At 41.6% G+C, this 11,066-nt stretch overlaps 2 protein-coding genes across 8 annotated transcripts in view; one reads left to right on the forward strand and one right to left on the reverse strand.

Annotated features, from left to right (window-relative positions):
- The window catches only part of NINL (ninein like), a 49,967-nt gene extending 48,994 nt beyond the window's left edge, over positions 1-973 (forward strand). For all 6 annotated transcript variants that reach the window (XM_035111050.2, XM_035111048.2, XM_060273080.1 and 3 more), the window contains one exon: positions 205-973. In XM_035111050.2, the coding sequence (XP_034966941.1) occupies positions 205-390 (186 nt within the window). In that variant the 3' untranslated portion in view covers positions 391-973. The remainder of the gene's footprint in view (positions 1-204) is intronic.
- Positions 974-1,361: 388 nt separating this feature from the next.
- Positions 1,362-9,666, reverse strand: GINS1 (GINS complex subunit 1). Of its 2 annotated transcripts, none has more exons than XM_035110538.2 (7): positions 9,508-9,666; positions 8,075-8,139; positions 6,000-6,095; positions 5,150-5,240; positions 4,338-4,454; positions 3,824-3,898; positions 1,362-2,722 (listed from the first exon to the last, which is right to left on the reverse strand). In XM_035110538.2, the coding sequence occupies exons 1-7, from the start codon at positions 9,580-9,582 to the stop codon at positions 2,654-2,656; spliced, it is 588 nt and encodes a 195-aa protein (XP_034966429.1). In that variant the 5' UTR covers positions 9,583-9,666; the 3' UTR covers positions 1,362-2,653. The 2 variants fall into 2 exon arrangements, with proteins under 2 accessions (XP_034966429.1, XP_060129066.1); XM_060273083.1 differs by lacking the exon at positions 9,508-9,666 and adding an exon at positions 8,412-9,404 and having other exon boundaries at positions 1,364-2,722.
- Between the last annotated feature and the right edge of the window lie 1,400 nt (positions 9,667-11,066).

Genomic DNA, 11,066 nt, shown 5'->3' on the forward strand with positions numbered 1-11,066 from the left:
TCAAATATCATAGAGCATCATAGGTTAGCCTGCTTTAAACCTGTTGCTAAAACTTAAAACCAGTGGACCATAACACTTGCTTATTTCCTAGTTAACAACCATGAGTGAAATGACTGCTTTTCTAGCAAGAGCAAGCAACATGTTTTGAGTGCTGTATCATCACCAAACACTGATTAATGGTGTGCTATTCATTTTATTTTCCAGTTTGAAAAAAATGCCAAGTCTAATCTATTACTGAAAGACCTATATGTGGAAAATGCACAGCTGATGAAAACTCTGCAGGTTACAGAACAGAGGCAGAAGAGCACAGACAACAGAAATTTAATACTGGAAGAGAAAATCTCATCCTTGAACAAATTAGTTAGAGAAATAACTCTGGCATCTCAATAAAATCTGCTTTTCAGTTGTTGGCATTAAAGCAAAAATGACAATCTGTGGTAGAAGCAATACTCCATGCAGTGGTCCACTTCACTGTATACATTCCTGATCTTGGCCAAATGAGTATTATTTACTTCTCACGAGACTCCAAAAGTACATTATATTCAAAGGATCCCTCATCTCTTTCATGTGGGGAAAGCATCACAGAAAGCAGCATAACCAGCATGAGAAACATACTCTCAGGGATAAGTTTGAAGAGGGAGATGCAGCTCTACTAGTCAGTAGCAATAAACTACCCCGCCATCTTCTTCTTTTTTTTGCAGTGGGGAAGCTAAAGCTTTTAGTGCCTTCTGATCATTTTCACAGAAGCCTCTTTGGTTCTCGTTCTGTCTCAGGACTGAATATTTATTGTAATTGCAATTTCTTACCTCCCCGTGCCTCACCCTCACTCTGGTCTGTACACTGGCTTGTATTGTGTATATATATGTACAGTTTTCTACAAGTATATGTACTCCTTTAAATCAGTGTATATCAGATGTAAACAAAAAAAAATGATGTATGTTCCTTTTTGGTAAAATCTGACATGACTTTTTTAATTAAATGATATTTATACTGCTTGTGCAGTCACTGGATTTTCTCTATGCAAATGGCTGGGGTAGTATGTCGGGAGATAGCAGCAAACATAGGTAAAGCTGGAACCCAAGAAAATGAGAGGAATGACATGGCTAACCTGTCCTAAAATGCAGAAAATAGACTACAGTACTTTTTTAAATACCTTCCTATTTGGCAGATTAAATCTCATTTAGTTTAGAGTAAGAGAGCAATTTTTTTTTTTTGGCTTATGGACAGAGACCATGTATCACAGATTTGTACACTAAGGGGGGAAAAGTATTTGATCCCCTGCTAAATTTGCCCGTTTGCCCTCTGATGAAGAAATGACCAGTCCATAATTTTAATGGTAAATTTATTGTAGCTGTGAGAGACAGCATGACAACAGAAAAAACCCCAGAAACCCAGAAGACAAAAGTCAGAGATTGATGTGCATTATAATGAGTGAAGTATTTGATCCCCTATCAACCAGCCAGATGTCAGGCTACCTGGTATCTTCACTGCATGTAATGAGCTGAGATTAGAAGCACCTGCTGTAAGGGAGAGGTCTTACCTGCAATCCCAGCTCCTTACAGTACCTGTACAAAAGACAGCAATCAATCCAGCAGATTCCAAAGTAGCCACCATGACCAAGACCAAAGAGCTGTCCAAGGATGTCAGGGACAAGATTGTAGACCTGCACAAGGCTGGACTGGGCTACATGACTATTGCCAAGCAGCTTGGTGAGAAGGTGACAACAGTTGGGTATGTTTAACTAGAGAAGAAAAAGGATGAAGGCTGATATACAGAAGATTTGTTCTCTGCTGCTCCAGCGGACAGGACTAGAGCTAAGTGGCAAACATTTCTATTGAACATCTTACAAGAAACAGTTTGACAATGGAGCCATTTATTTATTTATAATAGACACAGAATTGAGGTGGGTGGTGGCTAGAGTGGGGTGCAAATCATCTCCTTCCCAGTCATCAGATAGATGTTGTGATGAGTGGAGAGGGTATGACAAGTCTCCCCATGCAGCCAATTTGCACAAATTGTGGGCATCTGTGTGCATATGGAATGGTCATGCCCACTGCTGGCCTGCAGCCACTTGAATGCTGGCCAAGGCCTCAGGCCAAATAAAACTTAGCCCACCTATGTTCTATGAGTTGGAAGGCCCTGCTCAATGAGAACTATAGCATAAAAGCTTAGAGAAAAAACACACGTGTTAGCAATTAACCTGCAATTGAACCTGTATCACTCCTTAAGTAACTTTATCGTTACATCATTTCAGAGGTCTTTTAACAATGCACACACTTAATAGTACAAATGCTGTGGCTTTCTTCTAAGCATGACATTTACAGTAAGACGATGTCTGGGTCATACAAAAAGGGCAGTGAATAAAAAGACGGTACTTAAAAATGTGTCCAGAAGTCAAGGCAAGTGAAGGCTACTTGAAGCTATGAACTTAAAAGAAATTCCACTTGTTTTGGGATAGTGATATTTTAAAATTGTTGATCATATCTTCTTCTTTGTCCTCTTCACTAAGTATCCATGCAGTTCCCACAACAGTAAGTCTCTTTGCCTTTTCTTTTTCAAAAACAGAAGACACACTGGCATGTTTTTATACTTACCCAATTTAAAATCTGCTAAAATGTTTATAGGTACTTAAATCAGTCTTGCAAACAGCAACTTAAGAAAGGACGTGTTCCAAAATTCCTTGTCTGATTAACTGCTCGCATTTCCAGCGGGGTAAAAAATGCTGAGGGGAAGCAAACAATTTTCAAAGCTGAGGCAAACATTTGCAATCTCTCACCATCCCCTTTATAGACCTAAAGCTGGTCTAATTTAAGGTGGAGTTAAGGTAGTAACTCTCTATTCTACCTGTACTATGTGTTTTCAAACAAAGTCCAATAATAGGATAACCCCTGCTATTTTAGCCACAGCTACTGTAAATCCCATGTTCTGTGCATTGCTGTTATTAACACTGCTTAGAAATATGAATGATTAAGCAGTAGATAAATGTCTTAAATAAACCAACATAATGAAATGCTTTTGAATCTTTTCGGATAGAACAGGGGACGGCAAGGTTTACCTCACCTGGGCCGGTTCACTTCAGCGGAGATTGCTCTGTGGGCCGGATTGTGTGCACGCTTGGGATTTCCGGCATGTGCAGACGCAATTTCCAGCACCACAGAAGCGAGTCCCTGCGTTATGTCGGTTTAGCGCAGTGCACGGGGACTCGCCGAGTGGGCAGCTTGGTTTGGGGGCGGCTCGTGGGCCGGCTAAACGACTCCCATGGGCCTTAGGTTGCCTACCCGAGATAGAAAGTACTAAAATGGCTCCAGGGTTTTCCTTCATGAAAATGGGTAGAATGACATGAAAGCTGACAATGGTAAGCATAATGAGAGTGTGGAGGAACCATAGCACACACTTTGCATACAGAAGGTCTCAGACAGGCCCAGCAGCACAAATAGGCAGGTGCTGATGGCCCAGCACCATCTCCTTGCTTCTTCCGTCCCTGCCATGCCACTGGTTTCTTCTTCAGCACTGTTGCATCCTCCTCCCAACTTTCTTGCTGTGTGTGAGATTTGCCTCACCCGTCAGCCAGTGGACTTTTATAGGACAGAGGGGCAGGACAATGAAAGAATCTCAAGGGCCCATGTAAACCTGGAGTTGGCTCTGGTTCAATCTCTGGGATCTCCAGTTAAAATACTAGGCTAACTGTACCTGACCCAGTATAGGGCAACCTCTTGTATCTAAACTGTGCCAGAAGCAGAGGAGAACCACTTCCATCTATCTCCTTAAACATCAGGGTACCAAAATGGAGCTCTTGCACTGTTTGCTGTCTCATCATAAATACCTGGCTGTTCTTCTTCAACAGAATTGTTGTGCCATCATCAATCTCAAATTCTCCATAATCTTTCAAACACCGAACCTGTAAAAAGAAATGAATAACCATCGAATTTAAAGTACTGTCAGAGAAGTCTGTTTTAAGGAAAACTGTAGCTATATGTAGACAAAAGGATTCATACTTCCTACATATGAACACATTAGTAAGTTTCATTTAGCTTTCCATTACCCTGTTAAACAATAGTCTGTGATAATGAACTGCAACAATTATGTGAAAAGGTGCTGATGATACCAAGGTTGCAGGTTCAAATGCTATATGGGACTGCTGCATATTCCTGCATTGCAGGGGGTTGGACTGGATGATCCTCAGGGTCTCTTCCAACTCCGCAATTCTACGACTCCTCTGCATGCAATAAACTACTTCCAGTTTTAAACAAGGAAATGACTTCTTAGTACTACATATAACTACACTGCCAATGATATCCAAATACAATAAGCCTTCCATAGTTCTAAATTTCACTTACTTCAATATACAAACTTTTGGGAGGTTGAATGTCCTGTGTGAGGTCCAGCCCATCTCCTCCTCCTAAAGATCTCATATAGGTAGCCAAAGACTTTTTATACTGGTTGAACCACAACACCTGAAATTATAAAAAGTTGGCTTAATTAATCCTGAAATACTATGTTCAAACTGTCAAGCAATAAATTAGCTAAATATTTAAAACAAAAGACATGGGGAAATGGGGGGGGGGGGAAGAGTAATGTGCGAGTTCTGGAACTGCTTACTTCAATCTAGCCTCCTCTACAGGGCATATAGTTTGAATCTGTTTGACTTCCAAAACATTCGGAAACCAAAGTGTCGCTTCTGATTGACTGCAGCCAACTGGAAGCTGCAGAAGCCCCGTCAGATGTTTGGCTTCCAAAAATAGTTTGCAAACCAGAACACTCACTTCCGGGTTTGCAGTGTTTGGGAGCCAAAACATTTGAGAACTAAGCTGTTCGAAAACCAAGGTATGACTGTACTCCTTTTTCGTCAATGTGCAACAGAAAAGTTATGAATTAGCAAGTAAGCAGTCCACAGTTAATATCTAACTTGGAGTGGGCTCTCCAAGCTCTCAGGCAGATCTTTCCAAGCCCTGCTATCAGATTAGTTTATTTGGCAAAGTTGGGGGCTGAACCTGACACTTTCTACATGCAAAGCATGCGTTCTGCCACTGTGCTACATGGCTAAGTTACACAACATTTATGAATAATATACACTATACTCTCTATCCTTTCCTTTATTTCGATTGCATGCATTGTCCTTTCAACCTATACATAAAACAAACTGGCTTACTTCATCAGTTGACATGTGAAATCGGACAGCGTTTGGCAGCACGCTACCATATTCCCACCTAAGTGCCCGGATGCGAAGTAAGCGGTCATACCTGAGAAAACAAACATGGTCAGAAATAGACATAATTTAATCCCTTAAAGAATAATGGAGTGTTCTTAATCAGAATTTTATTTTAATCTGATAACTAACTCCTTAACTAATTATGAAAAAATGAAGATTTTTGTTCTGGTGTTACACAGCTCAGCTCAATGTATGGAGAACTGCAACAGTCCCTGATTTAGGATTATGGTGCCAGGCTTGCCAGCTCCTGACCTGAGGCTATTCAAACTGCTCCTACAAATCACAGGAGTATCAATCACTACTTAATGCACAGCAGCAGGGCAATGTAATCTTTAGATCCCAGATATATCTAGGTTCCCTGAGGCCAAGGAGTGTCAGTGCAGTACAGCTGTATTGTGCATCAGGTCCTTAAGAGTGTCTGTGTACACTCACCCACATGTGCATTTAGCCACTTCAGTGATAAGCTATAAAGATGCAGCTAAGCAAATCAAAGCCATATGCTTTATTTAATGTAAACTGGAAGACAGGTGTGCCTGGTGTGCTATGGTCCATGGGGTCACGAAGAGTTGGACACGACTAAACGACAATGTCTCTTTACAGGGGATGATTTGATAGGGTACATGGATAAGCCCAAACATTCACAACTCCTGTGCAAGTCCAGTGACCCTGGCAAATCCCTCTGAAATCTACCAGTCCCTGAAGTGAAGGAATCAATTTTTGGAATTGGAAACAATTTCTGAAATGCTTTTTATCTCATTTCCCTAGTCACAGGTGACTGCAAGAAACTTACAGGTATGCAACAATACATCGGCGATTTCTCAGCAGAGAGCAATGGCGAAACTTGATTGTTGGAATCAGCTCACTGTGTCCTGATTTAGCTTCATTTCTGATAATAGAAGGACAAGCCATATTACATACACTTTGAAAGTAAGAAACATAAAAGTACACATTGTGGTTAGGGGGACCATTTTAATTAGTGTTTATACCTAGCCCATCATCCAATGGCTGCATTATTAGTTCTTTTACTGTGTGTATGGCTGCTTTTCTACAAAGAGCAACTCACAATAAATCGAATGAACATCAATAATTAAAACATACAAATAATGATGAATGAGAATGTCATTAAGTGTATGCATTGTAAAAATACTCAAGGACTGCCTCTCCCCATATGAACCAACCTGGACCCTGCAATAACCAACTGAGTCTCTTCTTTGTGTGCTTCCTCCATGAGAAGTCCAGAGGGTGGCAACACGATAATGGGTCTTTTCTGCAGCGTTTCCCTATTTGTGGAATGCTCTGCCCAGGGAAGCTCACTTGGTACCTTCACTACATATATTTAGGTGCCAGGTGAAAACCCTTCTCTATAACCAAGCCTTTGGCTGATTAACATTCTAAGGCCTTTTAAATGTGTTTGTGGGAAGGGGCTTATTGGTTTGTTTATGTTTTATTGTGTATTTTATGTTCTCGTTTTGTATTTTTGTGTTGTGAACTGCCCTGTGATCTTTTGATGAAGGACGGTATACAAATTTAATAAAGTATATAATAATCTTTATCCTGCATAGAAATCCCTTCACCCGGTTTCTCTGTGAGCTGCAAAGTACAGTGCTGCCTCACAAGACGAATTTAATTCGTTCTGTGGGTCAATTCGTTTTGCGAAAAATTCGTCTTGCGAATCCCATAGGAATGCATTGAAATTTTTATTTTTTTATTATTATTTGCCCATAGGAACACATTAATTGAATTTCAATGCATTCCTATGGGAAACCGTGATTCGCTAGACAAATTTTTCACAAAACAAATTCGTCTTGCAAGGCAACCTCCGATCACAAAACCCACTTGTCTAGCGAAAAATTCGTCTAGCAGGGCACCACTGTACTTGGAAAGGGACATATTTGTGGTGCAGGGAATGACAGGGTTGGTGTCTTCCAGCTCTAAGCCCCAGTATAAAGTGAAACAAGACTCAAACCAAGTCCTTGGGCACACACAATGGTCTTGGGGAAAGGGGCGTTTTTATTACTTCACAACAGGCTTTCAAGAAGCCATGTTGCTTCCTCCAATGGGTGGCAAAGAAAGGATTTGAAGGAGTGTTATCTCACCTCAACCTGTGGTTTAGGGAAGGCAGAAGCAGCCAAAATGTGATGTTCCAATTCCTGCCTCTCTCTAAAGCCCATTACAAAGTAAGTGAGGAAGGTGGATCAGCAGGCTGTAAGTATTATCTTTTTTATATAAAGTATTTTATTTTTGTTTAACAATATTCTTATACATTTTCAATTTTTTACATCCGAGATTACCGGTACTTAAATCCCCAGACTTTTCCTCACCCTCCCCTGGTTTCCAGTTTTTTTTCTGTTCATTCTATTGTATCTAATTACATTTTTCAAATTCATTTTGTATCCCTTTTAAACTTAAGTCATATTACATTATATATAAGTATTATAACAATACTGCTAGCATTTTTAGATATCTACAGTGGTCTTTTAAGATACTCTTATAATTTTTTCTACTCTTGACTAAAAAATTTTATCATCTTGGTGTCTGATCTTCACGGTCATCTTCACCATTTCGGCATAGTCCATCACAACATACAATAGATTATGCTGCCACCAAAGTGAGAGACCAATTCCTTCCACGGCATTTTCTGCATGTGACTAGAGGATGTGGGAGTAGAGAACAGTCACATAAGGCTGCCTACTAAACCAAGTCCAAGTTTGTTGACAGCCACAAAGCTACGTGGAAAACTCATGGCAGTTATCAAGTTGTTTTCATAACATTAAAAAGTATTTTATTTCTCACTTCTGCAACTTATTTTTTAATTCTTTTAGCAGATGTTTTTTGGTCTGTTTTTCCTGTAAGAACCTTACTTACACATCAGTTTGGTTATGTTCATATAATGCTTTCATCTCCTCAAGTACTTGTCTGATTCCATCCTCCTACAACATGAAAAGTACCAATTTCATCAATAATTTGAAATTATTACTTTGACTAATTAAAAAAAACCCAATAAATAAAAATGCACACCTTTTTTCCTATAAAAATTGAGGTAGCCATCAACCACCACCACAGAACTATTTATATGCAACACAACCTACAGCAGATATGCACACATATGGTAGCTTTAGCCAGCATATCACCAGTTGGAACATTTATTTAAAACATTGTAAAATAGGAAACATTTGCCAACTCTACACTCAAATATGCATACCTATTTCTATTCTAGTTCTATTCCTCTCTGTCCACTATCCAGAATTTGTTTCCATCAATATTCTGAAGTTTTCCCTTTGCTTCTTTTCCTTTTGAGCTGCTAGATAAGACAATGACTAGGCCACCGTATTTCTATGAGTGGTTCAGCATGATTAGAAGCCTCATAGAAAATACTCAGCTGTTATGGTCATGTGTAGGTTGCAGGCCATTTTCTACAGAAGCTAAAGATGTGTAGCATCAACATAGCTTAGACCACTCTTTCTCTCTCCAGGTGCATCAGTGAAACATTTATTGGTCAGATGTTCATCCAAGTCAACTGAGATGTACCTCAGTGCTAATTTTCAGGCGCAGTAGTCATTTAGATTTTCAGTCCAACTTTCCTCTCCATATATTTGTAAAGTTTGTGGGGAAATGCTCACTAAGTAAATCCCAGCAAACTCAGCAAGCTTATTCCCAAGAGAACATGCATATGATTTCAGTCTCAGGGTGACTAGCCAACCAAATAATTAATGGGAAGCCTGTATGCTTCTTTTTTAACAGCTTTTATATTGTAGAACGTTATTTTATTAGACAATCAGGTACTCCTAGATCCACTCACTCATAACATGAGGGGAGACGGCTAACTCTTCCCACTCACCACCAAACCCTCTATCAAGGTGGGCTTTATGGCATTAACGCCAATCCAATTCCCCATCCTCTTTGCTTTTAACAGCCAACCTCATGAAGGAATAGCCTTGCGGAGCAATCCTAGCCAACCAATCATTTGTTTGTTTGTTTCATAAAATTTATATACCGCTTAGTCGTTAAAAAAAATCGGGGGGAAAATACAATACATTAAAACATACAAGAAGAATGCTAAAGCAGGGTAAAAGCCACAGCGCCATTCCTGAGTATCAGGGAAACCCAGTCAGATGGGCGGGGTAAAATTAATAAAATTATTAAGTAGGAATTCAGGGAAGGCTTGGTATCAAGAGGCAGGGAATTCCGAAGGACCCCCGTCCGCTTCTCTCACAGAAGTCCCCTCAGGGCGGCTGGGCAAGAGGGCGGCCCTTCGGAGGCGGGGGAAGGGATGGGAGGCCGCGCCGTCAAAGGCTCACGTTGAAGGAAGGAAGCTGCCCGTCGCTGGCGCGGTGGAGCTCCCGGATGAGCTCGGTCGCTTTCTCGCAGAACATGGCCGCGGCCGGGCTGCTTGATTCACCTCAGACGCGCAACGGCCTTCGCTCGGCGCGCGCGGCAGCGAAACCCGCGCCACTGAACTCCTCGGCCAGTAGGAAGGCGAGGGAGAGAAGCACCGCCTCTTACGGTACGGGGAAAGGGAAGGGACAATCTTAGCTCTCCCTCACAGCTGTTTCCTATAGCTTGCGGCCGGCGGTTGTTTGGAATTGCAAGACACGGAGTTCCGTATCGGAACCTAGCAGGAGAGTTTGAAATCTCTGCAGTTGTCCATAGGTTTGCACCGTTAGGGATTCAACTGGCGCGGCGAAAGATCGTTGGGGATCTCGTTCAGGCAACCGAATGTGTGAAACATTTCCATTGGGGAAATATTGTTTTCCACTTTCTTCCTGCGGCAGCTTTGCAGTGATTCATTTCATGATTCAGCAGGTTTTGTTTTGTTTTGTTTTGTAAAAAAATCCCTCACATTGTAAGACAGTCTTCTGTGAGATGATGATGATGATGAATGATGAATGATGATGATTTAACCCACCTTTTTGTTCTTTTTTAAAGTCGGGGGTGGGAACAGATCAGCTTTGACCAGTTTACGAATATGTCACTCCAGAGAGTTTTGTCTCCACTGGGTAATGGCCAAAAGCAGAGCTCAGCACAACCACCGGGCCTCGCGGAGTCGCGATCAGCCTCCAACACATCATCATCTTCCCAGACTGAGCTTTTCATGTTGTAGATGGCTAGTGTCATTCATGGATTCCACACGGATCTGGTGCAATGTCTCTGAGAACCAGTGTGACCCAGCACTTAGGTGACTCAGGCCAGCTTGATGGGTTGCACATGGCTTGTGTGTGTCCATAGTGGATATACAGATATAGATGCAGCCAAACACACTGGGATAGCTCAGTCAGCAGAGCATGATACTCTTAATCTCAAGGTCCTGGGTTTTCTTCAGCAACAAGCAGGGAGTGAAGATCTACCTACATTGGGAACAGGGGAGAATGAAATCAACTTTACCCAACTGTTGAAGTGGGAATCAAAAACCATTGCAGCAGGGAAGGGGCCTGCTCTAAATCATGCTGGGTGGGTGCAGGGATCAGAGGGCAGCCAGCCTCCCTGGGTGTAGAAGGGCATTTCCTCCTTAGGAGTAGGAGGAGACCAGCAGTGCCTCTTATTTGCTGAGAGACTGATGTAGAGGCAACACTGGGGTGGGGCTGCTGAGGTGCTGACAGATCCAGACTCCAATGAGCATGTCACCCACAGCTACGGTACTGCTGCTGCAGCAGCCACGGTGGTAAGCACTTCACCTTGCCTCATAGGTGAGCCAGTCCTGCTGAGCGCTGTGCAAAAAGCAAAAGCCCTTGAAGTCGGATGTCAGGTTAAAGAGCATTTAATAACAGGAACATAGGAGTCATGCTGCTGGAATTTTGGAGGCAGCTTAGCTATTACTAGAGGTTTGGAAAATATGACCTTGCATTCAAGTTTTTATAAA

Source organism: Zootoca vivipara, chromosome 3, assembly GCF_963506605.1.
Source record: "Zootoca vivipara chromosome 3, rZooViv1.1, whole genome shotgun sequence".
Lineage (NCBI taxonomy): Eukaryota > Metazoa > Chordata > Lepidosauria > Squamata > Lacertidae > Zootoca > Zootoca vivipara.